Genomic DNA, 22630 nt, shown 5'->3' on the forward strand with positions numbered 1-22630 from the left:
ACTCACATTGAGGCACGCATCTCTTCTCCTGGCCTCTCATGACTGTTGGGATGCTGCAACAGTCTAAGTGTGAAAAATGGTCATAAGTTACTTTTTTCAGTGCCATTGTAACTTTGAATGGTCACTCCACACAAGCAAAGTACCAGCAAAGGAGGGGAAAAAAAAACTACAGAGAAGTTCCAGAGACAGCGAGTCTAGTCCTGCCAAGGATGTAATAAGGGTTAACAGAGAGGCAGTTTCTGTAAGCAACACCAGAATGTTTCCTTCCTGCCTTCCCTACAGGATTAGGCCAGTAATTTCTTCTAACAACCGGCTCTCCAAACTGCTTAGAATCCTAACAACCGGTTCTAGTGAATAGGTGTGAACCTGTAGAATCTCACCCCTGCATATATTCAATTTCTCAGAATAAAGCCATCTAACATTTTGCTCCCAAAGTCTGAAAGAACACCTAGGTCTTCAAGGCCTTCTTAAAACCAACATGATTGAGGCCAGTTCAAATATTAAAGGGGAGATCATTCCATCGAGCAGGCGCCACAAATGAAAAGGAATTCTGGTTCTGTCAGAAGGCATTGTTTTAAGACAGGGATCTGCAACCTTAAACACTCAAGAAGCCATTTGGACCCATTTCCAACAGAAAGACTGGGAGACACAAAACCTGGGCGGCTGTGGCCAACTCAAAATCACTCCTACCCAGTCACATGACCCCCCCCGCCACACTTACACAGATTTTGTGGCTCCTGGTGTTTTGTTTTCTGTGGAAAACAACTCTCTCTCTCTCCTCTCTGTCTCCTTTCTCTCTCTTTCTCTCTGTGTCTCTTCTCTTTCTCTGTCTCTTCTCTCTCTTTCATTCTGTCTCCTCTCTATTTCTCTCTCTGCCTCTTCTCTCTTTCTCTCTCTCTTCCCCCTCTCTCTTCCTTTGTGTCTCTTTTCTCTCTGTCTCTTTTCTCTCTGTGTGTGTGTTCTCCCCCCCCCCCCCCGGAGAGGTAAGGAACCCATGAACTGGTGCTTGGTGGTGGGAATCTGACATCTGGAGAGAGAGAGCAGACGTGAAAGATCTGCTCTAAGAATCCTAAAAAAAACCTCAACCCCACAAGCGAGTGCATGTTTGTAAAGCAGCCCCCATCCCAGCTATTCTGCATCCATGTGCAAGAGCAGGTTGCTGCAAGAATACGTGTTTGGGTATAAAAGACAGCTCTTTCCCTTTGAATCTGTATGTTTGTGTGTGTTTGCACAAGAACAGAATAATGTAACTTGTCCGTGCAGATGCAAAGCCACTTATCTGGGATAAATCAGGCACATGAATAATTCTTGTGTGTCTGGCAAGGTCCGGTAGGCTAGCCACAGATAGAGACAGATCATTACACTCATCCAGTACTCAGTTTCCAGGATGAGCCAATGCACAAATGGAGTGACAGGAGCTGCAGCATCTCTGAAGCAGATCAGGTGCAGGGCAACCAAGGAGCATGCTGGCAACTGTGGAGTCTCCCCCTTCCATCCAAGGTGCAATCCCAGCGCTTTTTGGCCACAGGCCTGTCGCCTTCCCTGCCACAGGAGGAGGCTGGGAGAAATGTGCATGTCTTGAATCTGGACATGCAGGTCGCTCTGGCACTGCTGCTGCCGCTGCCACTTCAGAGCCCACTGAGGATGGCAGGCTAGCAATGTACCGATGATTGGCTGGGGGACAGTGCATCAGAGCAACTGACATCCAGGAGGCGAGAGCAAGCCGCCAGAAGAAGCGCCCACAAGACCTATCAAGTACAGGGGCACTTCACTCCTACCATGGAATATGGAATCTCCATCTCCCGCCCTTACCTTCTCAGGCGCGGAGTGACTGGGATGGGAGGGCAAGGGATGGGGCCAGCCAGTGGTGGGATCACCCGACAGGGAGCTACATCAGAGGGACGAAAGAGCTGCATGCGAATCTGGAGCTGTGGGTTGCCAACACCCATTTTAAAGTCAGGGAGCTGAGCACACATCTGTTGGAATGTTTGGGATGCATGCCATTAAGGGCTTTGAAGGTCATGACCTAATACTTTGAATTGCACTTGGAAGACTATTGGGAAACAAGGCAGCTTGCAAAGGAGAGAGATCCATTACAATGATGCATTAAGATGCATCTATAACCCACTTGCACTGTTAGATTCTAGAGCAGCTGCATCTTCCAGATTGTTTTTAAGGGCAGCCTCATGCAATAATCCAAGTTACTTGAGAAGTAACTGCAGCCTAAGTGTTGTTGAGCAGATTGTCTCAGTTTAAGAATTTTTGCACTACATGTACCTGTGCAAGGATTTCCTGGCCATAGCTTCCATTTGCTCACTGAATGGAAGATATGAGTCCAAGACAACCTCCAGTACTATGGTTGATGATATTAAAAGCTGCTGAGAGGTCAAGAAGGATGAATGGCGGCGCCCAACTAGGCTCTCACTGCTGGAGCACTATCTCCCTATAAAGCCACCACCTGCACCAGAAATCACTTTTATTTATTTTTTTTGAAAATAGTTTTATTAATTTTGACAACAAACAAAAACACATAAAACATAAAAACATCATCCTTTCCTTTATGAGTTTACAGACAGTGTATCGGTTGGTTTATCACTTTTTTTTGTGCATCCATTTCATAGTCTCCATTGTAGTTATATTACATAATAGCTCATATTATCAATCAACAATTATATAGCCTGATATCATTATTAAACAATCATTTGACTATAATTTTATTAATTCATACTTTAGCGAGATAACTATAGTTTACTTAATTTATTTTATAGCAAATCATAAAGTCATAGCAAGTCTATCTTAATAAAATTTTATAAAGATAATATCATAGAAAAAAAGGAAATATGTATTCATTGTTTCCTAAGGTTCTAAATATTCTATTATTATATTTTATTATCTAACCATTGATAGAAAAGGTCCCAAACTTCATAAAATTGTTTATCTTCTTGTTCTCTAATTTCAAATGTCAATCTACTCATTTCAGCACATTCCAATATTTTGTTAATAATTTCTCCCTGTGATGGTATTTTCTCACTCTTCCAATTTTTAGCAAATACAATCCTAGCCGCTGTTAATACATTTACAATCAAATATTTCAAATTTTTATTCTATATATCAGGTAAGATTCCCAATAAAAAAATCTCTGGTTTTAAATCTATATGTTTCTTTGTCATTTTTTCTAACCATATGCGAATTTTAGTCCAATATTTTCTAGCGTCCTCACAAGTCCACCACATATGGTAATATGAGCCAGGTATCTGATGACATTTCCAACACTTTTCAGATTTATTCTTGAACATTCTTGCTATTCTTGTTGGGGGGAAATGCCACCTGTAAAACATCTTATACAAATTTTCTTTATATGCTGTTGACATTGTCATTTTATAATTTTGAGACCACAATTTTTCCCATTTCTCTAAATCAATCCCAAATCCAAAATTCTTTCCCCAAGCAATCATTGTTTCTTTAACTTGTTCTTTCTCTAGTTTAATTTCCAGTAAATAACCATATAGTTTTTTAATCACTTTTTCATCAGTACCTGTCAAGATCCTGTCTAAATCAGTCAATTTATCATAAAATCCCTCTGTTTTAGAATCTTTAACATACCTTGAGTGTATTTGCGCATATGAAAACCAATTCATCTTTATACCTTGTTCTTCTAAGTTTTGCATCGTTTTAAGTTCACCCTTTTCATCCAATATTTCCCCATATCTAACTGTTTGTTCCTTCTTATATATTATAGGATAACAAAAAGCTTCAATGGTTGATAACCAAACTGGGATTTTCAAATAACATTGTCTCTTAATTTTCTCCCAGTTTAACCATAAAGACTCCCGTATATAATGCCTTCTAAAATAGCCCTGCGATTTAGTTCCCTTGTACCACAGAAAAGCGTGCCAGCCCAGTAATAGATCCTGTCCTTCTAATGTCAACAATCTAGTCTTTCTTAATGTTATCCATTCTTTAGCCCACATCAAATTTGCAGCTTGATAATACAACTTCCAATTAGGGAGGCCAAATCCTCCTCTAATTCTAGCATCTTGTAGAAGTTTTAATTTTATTCTCGCTTTCTTACCTTGCCATATATACTTCAACACAATTTTATTTAAATCTTCAAAATAACCTTTGCCAAGCCTGATTGGTATTGTTTGAAACAAATATAAAATTCTAGGTAAAATATTCATCTTGATTGTTGAAATTCTGCCTATCAATGAGAGTTGTAGGTTTTCCCATTTCTTCAAATCAAGTGCTATCTGCTGTTTGAGTTTAATATAATTGTTCTCTTTCAATGTAATGCATCTTGACGTCAAATATATTCCCAAATACTTAACTTTATTCATAACTTGAATTTTCAATAGGTCTGCCAGCTCTTCTCTTTGTCTTAATAATATGTTCTTTGTTGGAATCTTTGTTTTATCTTTATTTATTTTCAAACCAGCCATCTCACCGTATGTCTCTATCTTTTCCAATAATTTTAAAGCTGTCTCTAGAGGGTCTTCCAGAATGAAAACCAGATCATCCGCAAAGGCTTGTAGTTTAAATTCCTCCTTTTTGATTTTCATTCCTTTTATATTTTGGTCCTCTCTAATATTTCTATTCAAAACTTCCAAAGTCAATGCAAATAACAAAGGTGATAATGGGCATCCTTGTCTTGTGCCTTTTCTTATGTTAATAGAGTCTGTAAGTTCTCCCTCTAACATTACTTTTGCCGTTTGCTTATAATATATGGCTTCTATTGCTTGAATAAATTTTCTGGCAAAACCCATCTGTTCCAGTAGTAGTAACATAAATCTCCAGTTCACATTATCAAAAGCCTTTTGGGCATCTAGGAATATCAAAGCCATTTGTTTTTCAGGGTGCGCCTCATAATATTCCAAAGTGTCCAGAATTACCCTCATATTGTCTTTAATTTGTCTCTTTGGCAGGAACCCATTCTGATCGGAATGAATAAAATTATTTAAGTACCTTTTAAGCCTCTCTGCCAAAATTGAAGCAGAAATTTTATAATCTGCATTCAATAAAGAAATAGGTCTATAGTTCTTGATTTGTAATGGATCAGTCCCTTCTTTTGGAATAAGTGTAATGTAAGCTTCTGACCATGTTTTAGGTATCTTCTTATTAGACATAACTTCATTCATGACTTCTAGCAATGGAATGTTCAACGATTCTTGTAATGTTTTATAAAATTCTGCCGGTAGCCCATCTGGACCTGGTGCTTTTCCATTATTCTGTCTGTTAAGTGCTTTGGTTAGTTCCATCATTGTTATAGTACTTTCTAGCATTTTTTCAGTCTCATCAGGTATCTTAGGTAGGTTAGCATTTTTTAAATACTGTTTAACTTTTTTCCTCATCAATATCCTCTTGTTTATATAGTTGTCCATAGAAGTCTCGGATAATTGCCTTTTTCTCCTTATTACCATAGCACATTTGGCCTTGATCGTCTATTAACTGTAATATTTTCCTTGATTCTTTCTCCTTTCTCAGTTTGTATGCTAACCATCTACCTGGCCTATTTGCATCTTCAAAATAGTTCTGTTTAGCACTTCTAATTTTTTGCGCCAGTTCTTCTTTCTCTATCTGACCCATTTTATGTTTAATTATGTCCATTTTAAGTTTAATCTCTTTTTTCTGTGGCATTTTCTGTAATTCTGTAATTCTGCTTTCTCAATTGGGTCAATTCTGTGTCTCTGTTCTTGCCATGTAAGCATTAATCCTTCTGGAATCAACCATCTATAATTCACCTCCTTTTTCAATAACATTTTAGTCAGGAATCGATATTTCTCTTCTCATCTCTCTCACTTTTCTGGGTACTTGTTTTAAAACCACAATCTCATTGTCTTTATATTTCAACATCTTCTTTCTTGCCACTTGTAGTATTTGTGTTTTGATAGTTTTCTTTGTAAATCTGACATGAACCTCTCTTGGTAGATTATTCCTCATCGCATATCTTGTGAAGACTTGATATATCTCATCTACTCCATCCATCATCTTTTCTTCTGATATTCCCAGGGCTCCAGCCAAGATTTCTATCATTATTGCAGCCAAGTTTTGTCCTTTTTCTTCTTCTATATTTTGAAATCTGAGATAGATTTCTGACCTGTCCAACTCCCACTTCAACATCCCACTTTTGTCTTGTTCAACTATTGTTAATCTGCTGTCAATATTTCCAATTGTCACGTCTTTTTGCTTATCTTTCTCTTCTATTTTTTGGAGTCTCTCATCATATTTCACCATCATTTGTTGAATATTTTCAATTTTTTCGTCGGTCTTCCCAATTCTTTGTTCAATACTCTCCATCCTTTGTTCAATACTCTCCGTCCTTTGTTCAATACTCTCTGTTCTCTTTTAAAGCTGCCACCTGCACCAGTAACCGTGAGTAAACCAGAGCCCAAAAAACAAGCCCCAAAATGCTAAATTCTGAAGCCATGGAGCCCTAATAATGCTAGTGGAGCTCCTGCTAACTGATCCGGAGCCCTCCTCTCCTTCCCCAGAGAAGTGAAGCTCTTTCCATCGAGCCCTATTAACCACACTGGTGGAGCTCTTGAACTGGATCACTTGGAGCCAGCGGAGTGCAAACAACATACCTTCATTTAAATTAAAGAGTTGAAACATGAATAACATCCCTTGACACCATAGTAGCATCCCTGGACGCCTTAAAAGAAAGATTATCCAACCTTGAAAAAAAAGTCACAATGCAAAAACCTGAACATCCAATAGCTACAAACCACATCTCTACCCAACAACCACAATCCAATCCACAACCCAATCCACAAAAAAAACATAAGCCAGACAAATAATGATATCCCAATCCTCATCAGAGAAGCTGTTGAGCGTGAACAGAAACGTCTGAATGCCATCTTATTTGGTCTAGAGGACATCATTGATAATGATGACATCACAACTGTCCAAAACATCATCAGTGATTATCAAGCATCAACCATCTCTCCTGATGAAATACTTGACATTTCCCGCATTGGCCGAGAGCTCAAAAACAGAGATGGCTCTGTGGCCCCACGCTTCTGCAGGGTCCTTTGCAAAAATGAATCAAGCAAACGTAAATTCATTTACACTATAAATTCACTCGCCAAAACCAACACCAACCATAAGAACCTCCGTTGTCGCCCTGACCTAACCATACAGCAATGTGCCCGCTCCTGTGTACTCCCCACTGAATGAAAAAAATGTCTAGACAATGTAGAGAAGGACCTCTACATTGACTACCATGCTGACTGTATCAAAAGTAAGTCACACAACCCGCAACTCAGCTTTAACCTTCAACCACAGCCCTACATCAACCAATCCACCATCACCCAAGACTAGGCACGCACGCCCCTAACTACCTCAATTCCAACTACTGCTGGCCTTAAATGCAAGCTACTTAATGCAAGAAGCCTTGTGAATAAAAAACCTGAATTTCTCCTCTTACTAAATATGGCTAAATTCGACATCATATTTGTCTGTGAAACATGGCTCAATGCATCTCTCCCTGACTCCATTACCTCAATAAGAGACTATCATGTTTACCAACCAGATTGTGAAATCTGTAGAGGAGGTGGTATTGCTATCTTCTATAAAAAGTCCCTACATCTAAAAAACATCCAAGTTACCCAGGAGCTTGCTCTTCCTGAGACCATCGTCTGTGAACTGTCCTTAAATATCACATTTCGATTCTTACTATGTTACAGAGCCCCTGATTATGACATCAAACATGTAAACAAGTTAAATTCACTACTAAAATGGGCAACACACACCTTTATCTTTCTTGGTGACTTCAATCTACCTCATATTAACTGGGTCCTAAATGAATTCAAAACGGGACCCAAACATGCAACTTTCTACAATGCTGCAACAAACCTGGGACTGGAACAACTAGTAACCAACAATACTAGACTTAACAACTGCCTCGATCTCATCTTCTGCAATAGTTTGAATTCAATTTATGGAATACAAATTAAAGAACCCTTTTCCAACAGTGATCACAGCATGATTGACTTTTGTCTCAACATATGTCCACACAAAAATCATCATAACGATGGAATCCCCAATTATAACTTCAGAAAAGGCAACTATGATCTCTCATCTCTTGATTGGCAATTTCTATTCACTGGATGCAATACTGTTGAAGACCATTACAACATATTTTTACTTGAAGTCAAAAGAGTCATCAAACTGTATGTACCAACAACAACTCCCAAAACAAAAACAAAAAAACAGATTACCCATAACAATAAGGAAACCTCAATCCAAAAAGAGATAACTCTGGCAGAAAAACAAATCTGGTCACGTTGCCAATTTCAAAAGCCAATACAAAAATTTATGCCACCAGATAAAGACTGAATGCACCAATTATCACATTAAACAAAAGGAAAACCTTCTACCCACCAATTCCACCTGCGCTTTCTACAATTTTGTAAACAACAAACTAAAAGACACAAGGTCTATCCCACCCTGATAGGACCTAATGGTAAAGACTGCAACGACAACACAATTAAAGCCAACATCTTTAACACATTCTTCGGCTCAGTATTTGTAAAAAGCAATGTATCATGCCCAGTATTTCCTAGCCGAACCACAGACAACTACAATGATCTAATACATATTTTACAGAAGACAATGTTGAAAAATCACTATGCAACTAAAGCCATCTCTATCTATTGGACCGGATGGAATATGTGCCTACTTCTTAAAAAAGCTATCCACGAACCTCTAAGCATAATCTTTGAAAAATCTTTCAGGACCAGCTCCTTGCCAAACCTATGGTCACAAGCCATGGTAATCACCATCTTCAAAAAGGGAGACCCCAGCCTAGTTGAAAATTACAGACCAATCTCCTTATGCTGCATCACCTGTAAAGTCATGGAATCAATTATTAACCAATCCATTATCCTCCACTTAGAGACAAACAACCTACTCTCCAATAAACAATTTGGTTTCAGGAAAAAACTATCCTGTAATCTGCAACTCTTACACTGCAAAAACATATGGACTACACAACTCCATCAGGGCAAAGCAATAGACGCAATCTACATAGACTTATGTAAAGCCTTTGATTCAGTGGTACACGACAAACTACTCCTAAAACTAAAATCTTATGGTATCTCTGGACAACTGCATAACTGGATAGAAGCATTCCTGTCAAACAGACAACAAATGGTCAGAATTGGGAGTGTTCTATCAAATTCTGTACCTGCCAATAGTGGTGTCCCCCAAGGCAGTGTTCTAGGACCAACTCTCTTCATACTCTACATAAATGACCTCTGTGATCATATTAAGAGCAACTGCATTCTTTTCGCTAATGATGTAAAGCTGTTCAATACCACAGACAATATTGCTACCCTTCAAAAAGATCTTGACTATGTATCAGAATGGTCAAGCAAATGGCAACTTCAAATCTTAACAAATAAATGCTCTGTCTTACATATTGGCAAAAAAATCAGAAAATAAAATACAAGCTGAATAGTCAAGATCTTGTTGATGATCCAAACTCTGTCAAGGACCTTGGAATACTCATCTCTAATGATCTAAGTGCTAGAGCCCACTGTAACTACATAGCCAAAAAGGCATTAAGAGTTGTTAACCTAATCCTACATAGCTTTTTCTCTGCTAATATCACACTACTAACTAGAGCATACAAAACATTTGCTAGACCAATACTCGAATACAGCTCATCGGTCTGGAACCCACATTATGTATCTGATATTAGCACAGTTGAGAAAGTCCAGAAATATTTCACAAGAAGAATTCTCCACTCCTCTACTCGTTGTAGAATACCTTATGCCACCAGACTTGAAATTCTAGACCTAGTAAACCTTGAATTACGCCGTCTTTGGTCTGATCTAAGTATGGTATATAAAATCATACATTGCAATGTACTACCTGTCAATGAATACTTCAGCTTCAACCATAACAACACAAGAGCACACAACAGATACAAACTCAAGGTTAACCACACCAAACTTGATTGCAGGAAATACGACTTCAGCAACAGAGTGGTCAATGTCTGGAATACTCTACCTGACTCTGTAGTTTCTTTCTCAAACCCCAAAAACTTTAAACTTAGACTGTCTACTATTGACCTTATCGCTTTCCTAAGAGTTCTGTAGGGAGCGTGCATAAGCCCACCTACGTGCCTACCGTCCCTGTCCTATTGTTTCTTTTATTTTTCTTATATGTACCCATTTCATGTATTCATAACTATGTATATACCTATACCTATTATCTTGTAAGCAATTGCCAAATCAAATAAATAAATAAATAAAAAGAAATGCTTTTCCTGCCTTCCACAGGCAAGCAACAAATGTGATCTATGCTGTCTCATACCATGTCCTGATCTGAATCTAGACTAAAAGGGGAAGGGACTTTTTGCCTGCTGTATGTGTATCTTTTTTCATAATGACCGAATAGTTTCTTTTCCTTTTTCCTTCTCTATCCAATTACTGCTTCCCTCTTTCTCACCTCCATCCAGATGTGTTCTCATTCCTTTCCTTCACCTATTCTTACTCCATTTGCTGGAGTGCTTTTTCTCATTTTTTTAATTGTTCCTGATGGAAGAGGAAGGGGAATGCATGCATGATATGTTTCTATGTGCAACAGATATTTATGTATGAGAGAAAGAACAATTGGTACATGCAGATCAGTATGTTTATTGTTTAAATGGAACTATTTAACAAGAAGTTGTTTTTTAATGAATAGTTACTAATGCAATCATCTCTGCCTTTTGGGGGTTGGATGGTGAGGAGTGTAACATGCAGCAGATATGTAAACATAGACACAAACAGATCAGTAGTGGGATTCCAATTTTTTACTAATGGTTTTGTGGGCATGGCTTAGTGGGCGTGATGTGGCTTGGTGGGCATGGCTTGGTGGGTATGGCAGGGGAAGGATACTGTAAAATCTCCATTCTCTCCCCACCCCACTGACCAGTTTTCCAGCTCCGTTCTTCTGTGCAGGGCAACAAAAGACCCAGCTGATCAGGCAATAGATGGGGGCGGAGCCAGTCAGAGGTGGCATTTTTTGGTTCTCCGAACTACTCAAAATTTTCGCTACCGGTTCTCCAAAACTGGTCAGAACCTGCTGAATACCACCTCTGAAACAGGTATACCAAATATATCACAAGCATACTTTATTTGTATGTCCTTAATTGATAATGTAGGCTCCTGTATATTATGAGAATTTTCTATATTCACATTTTTTCCTAAATCCTTTTCATTTGGGAAAGGGCGGTATTTTAAACTAAGGGTCATCTTCCTATGCATATAATACTATCATTGAAATAATTTTCTGTTTTTTTATATCTGTGCATCAGCTATGGTTTAAATATAATATTTGGAAGGCTGAAAAATATTCTAGAAAAAGTCTACTCCACAGACCAGGTATTTCCTGGTAGACTCCCATTTGAGTACTAACCTATTCTAACTCTCTTTAACTTGAGACCAACCAATGTCACATCTGTGTTATCACATCCACTCTAATATTTATCTGCTAAACAAATAATTCCTTCAACACTGTTCAACTTTTACAAAAGCTGCACTACTATTACTGTTAATCTTCTCATCACTCCTTATCATGCATTCCCTCCCACTTGTGACAGTATGACTGTAACTTTGTCACTTGTATCCTTATGATTTATATTGACTGTTTCCTAGTATGATTTGATTACTTATTGTACTCTATGACTATCATTAAGTGTTGCATCTTATGATTCTTGACTCTGGATGAATGTATCTTTTCTTTTATGTATACTGAGAGTATTTGCACCAAGACAAATTCCTTGTTTGTCCAATCACACTTGGCCAATAAAGAATTCTATTCTATTCTATTCTATTCTATTCTATAATATAATATAATATAATATAATATAATATAATATAATATAATATAATTAATATAATATAATATAATATAATATAATATAATATAATATAATATAATATAATATAATATAATAATTAAAGTAATGGACAAATGGGCAAACTGAATATTCCTACAGCAACATGTAAAATTATATTGCCTTCCTTTTGTAGTACTAAGAAGACATTAAGATGGCATTACCATGTTTCCCCAAAAATAAGACCCAGTTTTATTTCCTTTTGGGCCCCAAAATAAGCACCAGGTCTTATTTTAGGGGGAAGTCTTACCGACTTACCTTAGGACCATCGGAGCCAGGCCTCCCACGCCATGACATATGTCGCGCCGCTGCCTGACTTCTTTTGTGGTCACTCAATGCCAGACACTGCATGGCTAATCACACCAGTGCAGCCATTCACGGTAGGAGGCTGTGTGGTGCATTGTGTGAGCAAGCAGTTGCACCAGCGTGGCATGCCATGCGGTGTCCTGCTGTGAGCGCCAGGACCAGCACAACAAACCATGCAGCAGGGAGGTGCTGGTGTGATGTTCCATGAGACCTCATGCCATGAGCGGTGGCACCGGCGTGATGCACCAGGTGGCATATGGCTGCAAGCAGCCGCAGAACAAGTTGGGCAGCAGTGCGACAGGTGTCAGGGTGTCCTAACATAAGCAAGTGCGGGACCTGTGGGACAGCTCCAACCCTTCTGCCCTAGCTTGATTTTTACACATGCACCTCTCCCCATGTTGTACAACCAGACGGTGGGCAGGGCTTAACTAGGACTTACTTTTCTGGTAGGGTAAATATTAGGCACAGGTGTGAAAATCGGGCTTATTTTGGGGGTAGGTCATATTTTCAGGGAAACATGTTGCTACTAAACCAGCCTTTAGCTCTTCTAGCCTGTCATAAACAACCATTACCCCTGGCTGAACCAATATTACATTCCATTTCAGAATCTTGAACAGCTTATAGAAACAGGTATTCACAAGCTTCTCGAAAAAAAGATTCAAGTCCTATGAAGAAGTGTGCCAATTATTTTAGATGAGAACATTTGTATAATTGCACTCAATAGCAATGGAAATTTTATTAAACTGAGAAGAGGAAATCATCTGGATAAGGCAAAATGAACAACATCTTTAAAATATAATGAGAGGATATGACTGGCAGCCCAGCTAGAAACAGCAATGTAATGAGAAACATGAATGATCTTTAGCACTTGTCTGACATTGCATCAATATTTGCCAATAAAATAACAGGGCAAGTTTAGACCTTATCACAATTGAAGATTTCTAAACACCAAGAAACCAAGAAGCCACCTGAACACTGTCCATTTTTCATATGGTAGACAATGCTACAACTTTGGAATATGGTTATTAGTAAACATTTCACAATAGTTTAGATGAAATAGCATTCTGTACCAATGGCTTTCTATTTTTGAGGTGCTGGTAGTTATCTTTCCATTCTGTTAGATCTGGGAGAGGCATGCTCTGAGTCCTGTCCACCAGGGAGTGTCATCTGGTGGTGGGCAGGAAGAAAGCCTTTTCTGTCATGGCCCTGTGGAACATTATTCCTCTAAACCAGACTTACTCTGCTGGCCTTTTGTAGAGTCTTGACAACCTGGTTTTGTTGTTGAACCTTAGCCCCTAGAAGTATGGGAACCTGCTGTATGGGGTAATATTAATTGTCGCTGTTGGTTATTTTTTTACAGCTGTTTTTTTATTTACAATTTATATTATTTATAATTTCATTTAACTGCTTTATCCTGTTTTATTAGGCACCTAAGTCATATATTTGACATGAACAACCATATTAAGCAAACAAACAAATAACATTAGTGGATTAGGTTTAAGAAATTGGAATTATATTGTACTTACAAATATGACATTTTGCTTGGTATTAATTCTTATCTGTGTTTAACATATAAAAATAAAGGGGAGGAAAGACATTCCAAAGAAAGTTAGCAATTGACATTGTTTACCTAATTTGACAAACAGCCAAGATTTGAGCACGACATGTCTCTTCGTTCTGTGGTTTCAGCAACAGAAATGGAAGTTCAGCTCTAAGTCTAGCAGACACTTTCCCAGATTGTGCAAAATCCATGATGTCATACACTATCATTGCTCTAGGCCAATTTTCCAGTGTCAGCCTTCTCCAACAATTATGTCTGCCACCATAATATGCTGGAGTTTCATCCATATGACTGGCATACTAAAAAGTCATAAAGAAACATTTATGAAATGTCAAATATAATTCAATTAAGTTTGCGTAGCTTAATTATATATTTATTTTATTTTATTAAATTTATATGGCTTCCTATCTCATGTACATGTAATTCTCAATGGCATATATAACATAAGTAAAACCATAATCTTCTACCAAGAAAAACAATTAAAACCTACATTTAAAATACAATAATAAAAAGACAGAAAAGAATACTATGCACTGTGGCAATATAACCATTTAAAAGGTTCCATGACAGCGTTGGCAAACCTTTTCAACACTGAGTGCCAAAATGGGAACGCACACGCAAGCGTGCACCCACCCACATACAGGAAACCGAAAGAGCAGATGTCTTCCAGTTTCCAGTGTACCTGGTCTTCTGGTTTCCAGTGTGCCTGGTCTTCTGGTATCTGGTGCACATGCACACAAAGACCAGCTGGCTGGTGCTCATGCACTGGCTTCACCTGGCCTTTTGGGATCCTCGTGCCTCCCTGCCTGGCCCCCTGGTCCTCATTAGGATGGCGGTACATCCCCAACAATGACCCAGTTCCACAGCCTGAGACAGGGTGAGAAAGTTGGGAGGGAATGCTGCCTCCCTCTGCTGGAAAACCAGGGCCCCTTCCTGGCCTCAGAGGGAAGGGGTGTCAGTGTTCCTGGGGCTTGGGTTGGAGAGCCAGCAGGTGGGAGAACTCTGGCCAGGATGAAGCGCCCCTCTCCAACCCGCCACCAAGAACAAGCCAGTGGAACCTCCCCCACTTCTGCCAAGGGAGCGCGACTGCTTCCTGGCCAGCGTGCCACTTACCCCAGCACCGGACAGATGTTTCTCCTGTGTGGAGTCAGCTCCTGCACAGTCTTGCCTCCCCAGAAGAGCAGCAGCGGCAGCCACAACAGGCGAGAGACAGGAGAACTGCTGCCACCCTTTCACCCCCGGTGGCAGTAGGAGCAGCGGGCAGGGCAGTTGATTGCCCATCCAGCAAACATTCCCTTGCCCTCTGCTCCTGCTGCCGCTGGGGGCGAAAGGGCGGCGGCAGTTCTTGCTCCTGTCTCTCGCCCTGTTGTGACTGCCACTGCAGCTCTTTTGGGGAGACAGGGCTTTGCATGTGAACCACTGCCGCTCTCTTGTTCCCAGCAGTGGCAGGAGCAGTGAGCGGGGCAGTGTTTCATGGCTGGGTGGTCAACTGCCCCATGCTCGAGCTGGCTGGCACACTGGAACACGGAAGAGCAAGGGGAGCAGAGCTGCCAGCCAGGACGGATGGGCCAGGGTTTTCCTTCCCACATGAGCAGACTGCTTGCATGGCCCCAGCCCTCCATCCTGTGGCACCGATGCACATCTGCGATCTGGAGCGCCTGGCTGGCAGCTCTGCTGGGAAGATGGATCTTCTGGTTTCTGGTATGCGTGCACACTGGCCAGTGAGTCTTCACACACACATGCACTCCAGAAACCTAAAGACCAGGTGGCCAGCATGCATGCATACTCTGGGAACCAGAAGATATCTTCCCAGCATGCACATGCACATGCACACTGGGCAGCTGCTCTTTTGGTTTTTGGTGCGCATGGCTGCGTGAAGTTCATACTGCTAGTTCATGTATGATATGTCATATGCTAAATAATTAGTATCGAGCCTTGCAGCATTCCACATAGCAGGAGCTAGAAGCCATACCTTTTTCTTGCAATTAATACTGAATGGAATTGGAGTCAAAGGAAGGAAATAAATAAACAATACATTGCTGCCCAATCCCAGCCTTCAAAATTGGCCAAGAAGTATAGCATCAAAAGTTACTGAGAGAAAGGAACTTTTTATCCAAAAGGCAGATAAAAGTCAACATGAGAACGATACTAGACGAGTACTATGGAACCCATAACGAAAAACAAGTGGCACTGCTTTTGTTAGATGCCCAAAAGGCATTTGATAACATTAATTGAGAATTCATGCTACAGCAACTGAGACATATGGATTTTGGCGACAGATTCATAAATATGGTTAGGGCAATATACATAAAACAAGTGGCCAAAGTAATAATCACTGGAAAGGCAACACAAAACTTTACAATACAAAAAGGCACAAGACAAGGCTGCCCACTATCCCTGCTGCTGTTTATTTTAACATTAGAAGTGCTGATGAGAAATATTCAAAAAGAGAAACCAATTAAAGGCTTGAAAATTAGACAAGAAAAGTATAAACTACAAGCATTTGCAGATGATCTACTATTCATATTAGAGGAATCTCTAAAATCTGGCAAGAAACTAATGGAGGAATTGCCAAGAATTTAGTGAAGTAGTGGTGTTAAAAATAAACATGGGAAAAATCAAAATGTTAGTTAAGAATATGACAAATCAACAAAAGGAAGAACTTACAAAGGAAACGAACATTCAAGTAATGAAAAAGATGAAATATTTAGGTATATTCTTAAGAGCAAGATGCATAACCCTCAAAGAAGACAATTATACTAAATTAATAAACCAAATCAAGACAGACCTAGGAAGATGGAAGAATCTGCAAATCTCAATGGGTACGATAGCCATTCTAAAAATGGATATACTACCAAAAATACTCTATCTATTTCCAAATATCCCTATAAAATTAGAGAAAAGATTCTTTAAGAATTTAAATCAATTAATGTCAAAATTCATATGGCAAGGAAACAGGCCGAGAATTAAGCTGAAACTAATGCAGGACACCAAAGAGAAAGGAGGTTTTGGCCTGCCAGAATGGGAATTATATTACCATGTGGCAGCACTTACATGGCTAAAAGAATGGATCAGGTTAAGGAACAAATGACTGCTAATGTTGGAAGGTCATGACATCCAAGCGGGTTGGCATGCTTTCTTGCGGTACGGAAAAGGTACAGCGCATAAATATTTCCAGAGACACTATCTAAGACAGGCACTATTAACAGTATGGAACAAAATTAAACACCAAAATTATATGGAAACCCATATTTGGCTCTCCACACTTAGAAGCACCAATCCACCCTAATTTGATAAATATGGAGAAAATTGTCAGATATAGAGATATACTGAATGGGCAAGGAGAACTGAAAACTAGAACAGAACTGACTGCACAGAAGGTAAATTTAGAGTGTTAGTCCTATCTACAAATTCAGACGAGATACACATAGGATAGTGTGGGGCTTGAGTACAGAACCAACAACTCTAGACAAATCATAAAAACAAAACAGATTCTAAAAACATAAATACATAAATGATTTTTTTGTTACACTACTGTTATTGTTACATGTTGACACATGTTTTTCCTTTGCTTTTTCCTAATGTACTTTTTTTAGTATTTGTTTTGTTTTTATGATTAATTTGCTGTAACCTATTCCATTTTCAGCCAGAAACATACACATATATTGGTGATATACATATACACACATATGTATATCACCAATCATCACATCTCTAGTGTTACCACAGGTAACATTTATGTATTAATATATGAATACATTTAGCAACAAAAGAACCACCATACATGCTCATTTTGTCCTTTTATCCAAACTGAATAGCTTTAAACACTCCCTTTATTCCTTCTTAGGCTAAACTTTTATCATTTACTATTTTTATCAGATTCAGCGAACAAGTTTCTGTCACACTATGTAAAATATTCCAAAATGCTATCCTAGTCATTTTATGATACACTTTCTCTAAATCAAGGAATGTGCAATAAAAATATTCATAGTAAAGAGACAGAACCGTAAATATTGACCTTCATCATTTTCATCATGGCTTTAGTCAGCTAAGTATTTCACATAATGCTTTTTAGTAAAAATAAAAAAGAGGGTCCTTCAGAGATGTGGTGCAAGTTGGGTAAGTATAGGGAAGGCACAGTGCAGGCTGGTGATGTTGCATGTGAGTGTATGAGTTGCAAGCATGGCACAAGTGCAAAAAGGCTAGGGGAAGGTACATGGGAGGGGGACAACTTATTCCAGCAACTTTGAACCTTCTCCGTTGTCTTCCCCAGAAAATTAATGGGTTAATTGTGGGATGCTTGGTAATTGGTCATAAGCATTAATGGGTTGCCAAGCAATCAGATCCCTATCATGTGACCAGAGGGATGCTGAGACAGCCTGAACTCTGAGCACCAGTTGTAACCACTATTGGAACAATACCTGACCAAATGGCTATAGGTCAAGGATTGCTTATAATGAGATGGGTGGAGATTATGACAACTACAGGCGGTCCTTTACTTAGAAATGTAATAGGGATCAATAAATTTGTTATTAAGGGGTAATTTGTCATTAAATGAGGCATCATATGACCACATCCAATTTTATGAACTTTTTTAACCATGCTTATTAAACAAATCACACAGATGTTAATCAAATCATATGGTACCCCACTGACTTTGCTTGTTGGAAACTGGATGGGAAGGTCACAAATAATGATCACATGAACCGAGGTTACTGCAACCATCATCAATACATGCTGGTCCCAAGTACCTGAATTTTGATCATGTGACCACAGGCAATCTGTGGTAGTCGTAAGTATTAGGACTAGTCATAAATCACTTTTTCAGTATTGTAATTTTCAATGGTTGCTAAACAAATGATGATAAGTCAAGGGCAATCTGTATTTTCAAATATCTAAAGAGTTGTCAAACAGAATTATCAGGGCCTGTTTCCTGTATCCTGGTATTGTCCCAGAATGTAAGATATGAAGTGATTATTTTAAATTACAGGAAGTAGATTTTGATTTAATATTAGGAAAAAACTTCTTAACAGCAAGAGCAGTTTAACAATTGAACCATTTATCATAAATGCTACAGGTCCTTTCAACAGAACTATTCAAGAACTATGTATTGAAAATGCTTTTAATTTGGATTTTAAGGGGATTGGACTTGACTGAATGGAACTTTAGTATTTTTTAAAGTATATAATCCCATGTGATAGATAAATCTAAACACTGCTTACTTGCATGTAATCTCTTATTGTGGCAATATCTATTTCATCTGTTATTCCATGCCTTTTATTCTGAAGCTCATCTTGAAGAATCTGATGATAATACATCCGATATCCCATTAATTTGCAAGCATCAACAGCTGCCTAAAAATATTAGAAAATATAAAGTAAAAATTGATAATATTTTACTAAGAATGAGTTCAGATGCTTAATGGAAAATATTCCTATTCCTACAATAAAAGGGCATTTCCTCTTCCCTCACAAATCTACCCCAACATCTAATTTAGCACATCATGAGAGTCAATATATTGAAAACTTGATAACTCAATGTTCTCTTCCCATACCATTTTTGGGGTGGGCAAGAGGGACAGAATTGGGTAAAATATGGTGACCATTTAAATTCTGCCCATTTAAATTCCCATTTAGCTGTTTGTGAAAACCTTTCTTTTTATTATTTTCAAACTATGGAATGAAATCCTTTGTAAATTATATTCAACTTGTATTACTCTGCTTTCCAAACAGCAACCAAGAAACAGCATATTTTAATTGTTACCATATTTCACCATATTTTAACTGATAGTTATTTTAATGTTTATATTCTATAATTCATTGCTTTAAGTATTGTTATTGATACTAAGCAATATTTTTAAAAAATTACTGAGCAGAAAAGCACAATATAAATCAAGTAAGTATAGTTTGAGGAATAAATATGATTTTTTTTTTACTCTCAAGGTTTACATTTCTAAGGTTTACCAAGCAATACCTTAGCACTGTTGTTATAGTTGGATCTCCGTATTCATGTATTTTGTGGTAGCAATGGTGAAATTTATTATACTAATATTTTACATCAGTGTTTCTCAACCTTGGCACCTTGAAGATGTGTGGACTTCAACTCCCAGAATTCCCTAGCTATACATATTCAAGTTGTCAAGGTTGAGAAACACTGTTTTACATACAGGCCTGAAATCACACCTGTGCCACATCTTCCTCATCTTCCACTCTTGGCTTCCTGATGCCAGTGCCAGATGGAGGACTTGTTGAGCTGCTTATGCTCAGATGGCAGATAAAGCTGTCATCAAATGACTGCTAGAAGAGGTGACAAGCACTCTCTTCCTCTGTCTCCCAGTCTGGATGAATGTATTTTCTTTTGGGGACTTCAGGCCACATGATTTTAGGTTACAGGTCACATCTGAAGTGTATAGACATGCATAAAAACATCTGCGACTATTTGAGCTGGACTACAGATATTTGTGGAATTTCACATATTTTGCAGGAAACATTGACATTTAACCCTTGAGAATTCAGAGATCCAACTATATTCCTAAAATAACTATTTCTTTAAAAAACCTGAAAGAATTCTTTCACCCTCAAGAACCACTTATTAAAAAGAGTTTTAACAGATATATTAAAAGGTAAAGGCATCCTCAAATCATATTTGATTAAATATTAAATGCTTAAATTTGCAAGTTATGACAAGTATGTTACATGTCTACTCCAGCTGAAATAACATATGACAGATATTAAACGTGCAAAAAAGTTTGGATAAATAGAAAATAATCAAAACCAACAATAATTACCTTACTTTCTGATGTTATTACTTTTTTCCCACTTATATATTGGTTGGTTTTGGTTCTTGATTTACAAAATATTTTAAATATAATAAAAGGAGGGAAATCAGATCCAGCAAATCTGAAGGGAGGAAATATCAAAACTGAGTAACTATTTTTATGGAAAACTTATTTGTTATGTTCTGCCTTAGAAATCATAACTTATTTAAGTGTTTCCTATTGTCAATGTGAGTCATAATTAGTTTAAAAATTTTTATATGGCTGTAAATTAAGGCAACCAAAAGAACTAAATTTCTGATTTAAGCACAATGTAGAAATAAATTAGTCTGCTTTCTTTATCATAATCTGAGTCAGCATAAGTACTTTATGCAAAAATTCCTTTTGGTAATTGACTCTATTTTTTGCAGTAAATATTTTCCTGTCATGAAGAGAAAAATTTCCATTTGTCCACATACAATTCCCAAGAGTTTAGTGAATGTCTCCCCTTTCTGAAATTACAACTGGATAGAACATTCTGAAAAATCTCTCAGCAATCATAATAAAAACCAATTCTGAATGTACAGTATAACTTTTGCTTTATCTTTCTTATCAATAAATGATCAGTTTAATCAGATCAACATATGTATGTGTTAAAGACTACATGTTCACAAAAATTACTGAATAGAAACTGTAATATTTCAAACTTCCCATCTGAAAATCTGAATGCTCTCCTGTGGCATAAATAAACACTTTTTGATTAAAGAATAAAGATTGAAGAATAAAGTTTTAATCTCTGTTTCTTCACATTTCTTATTTTGCTATTAGTCTGGTTTCTACGTTTTTCCTTAATCACAATCTGATCCATGCAATATGTTTGAACAATATGGTAAAAAAATCACAATTGACTTGTTGTGTAGAATCTAATGGCAGTCTCCCTAATACTGTTTGACTCTGCTGCCTATAAAATATGATTGGTGCTTACAATGCACTGCTTCGAGGGGAATTCTTTGTATACAAAAACATTGTCATATTGACAAAAGTAATCTCATACATGGAAACAAGAAAATAAAAGTACTAATTTTACCTGAATCGGACTTTATATTGAATAGTAGGTTCTTTAAGAAGTTCAGCTTCTAAAGGACTCACTCTTTTTAAAATGTCATAGCTAATGCAGTATTCCTGAAAGAAATACAGTATTTACCCAATAATTTGCAACGTTCTATTTACAGAGATATTATGATCACTGTGTGCACAGATTGAGGTTGGTAAGAGAATGGGCACTGGTACTTACTGATATGCCCGTTCTCCGTGAGCTGTGAAGAGTATCCAGTAGTGGGAGGTACTTGTCTCCTCTTGGATAGGCTGGGCTTAATTTTCAGGACACTCCTCCTCCTCCATGGGACTCCTCCTCAGCGTCCCCCAGTTTTGGCGAAGTCGAAGTGTGGAAACCTTCTATACTTCACCCTATCTAGCTTTTGGCCGAAATAGTGCCCCACCAGACAGATAAGGGTGGGGCTGTATGCTCTTACAGCTCACAGAGAATGGGTGTATCAGGTAAATACCAACACCCATTCTCCCCTGAGCTGTTCAGAGCATCCAGTAGTAAGACATGCCAAAGCTTGGACTGTCCTACAGGAGGGCCTCCGTCTAATTAGAAGTCCCTCCTTGGTCCCTGTGGACATTTTGTAAAACTCTCCTACCAAATGCAGCCTCAACAGAGGCATAAATGTCAATCTTATAGTGTCTGATAAAGGGCGATGGAGAGGCCCAGGTTGCTGCCCTACAGATCTCATCTATTGGTGCCTGTGTGGCCCATGCTGCCGAAGTCGCCACACTCCTGGTAGAGTGGGCTGTTATACCTCTGGGAATTAGCAGTGATTGCATCTCATATCTTTTTGCAATTGTGGCCCTTAACCACCTGCCGATATTTGAAGAGGAAATCTTACATCCTAGGGAGGTAGGTTGGAATGAAATAAAGAGGGCCTCTGATTTTCTAAAAATTGTGGTGCGGTTTATATAAAAGTGTAATGCTCATCTCACATCCAGTCGGTGCCAATGACGTTCAAGTCTATGGGCTGGCTGTGGGCAAAAATTAGGAAGGACCAACTCTTGTGCCCTATGG

At 38.3% G+C, this 22630-nt stretch overlaps 1 protein-coding gene across 2 annotated transcripts in view; it reads right to left on the reverse strand.

Moving 5' to 3' along the window:
* Positions 1 to 22630, reverse strand: part of C8HXorf58 (chromosome 8 CXorf58 homolog) — a 53105-nt gene that overhangs the window by 10645 nt on the left and 19830 nt on the right. For both annotated transcript variants that reach the window (XM_087938199.1, XM_087938198.1), the window contains 4 exons: positions 21593 to 21687; positions 20539 to 20650; positions 18974 to 19105; positions 13821 to 14050 (listed from right to left, as the gene is read on the reverse strand). In XM_087938199.1, the coding sequence (XP_087794325.1) occupies positions 13821 to 14050; positions 18974 to 19105; positions 20539 to 20650; positions 21593 to 21687 (569 nt within the window). The remainder of the gene's footprint in view (positions 1 to 13820; positions 14051 to 18973; positions 19106 to 20538; positions 20651 to 21592; positions 21688 to 22630) is intronic.

Source organism: Pseudonaja textilis, chromosome 8, assembly GCF_049901715.1.
Source record: "Pseudonaja textilis isolate UNSWEBS1 chromosome 8, rPseTex1.2, whole genome shotgun sequence".
Classification (NCBI taxonomy): Eukaryota; Metazoa; Chordata; class Lepidosauria; order Squamata; family Elapidae; genus Pseudonaja; species Pseudonaja textilis.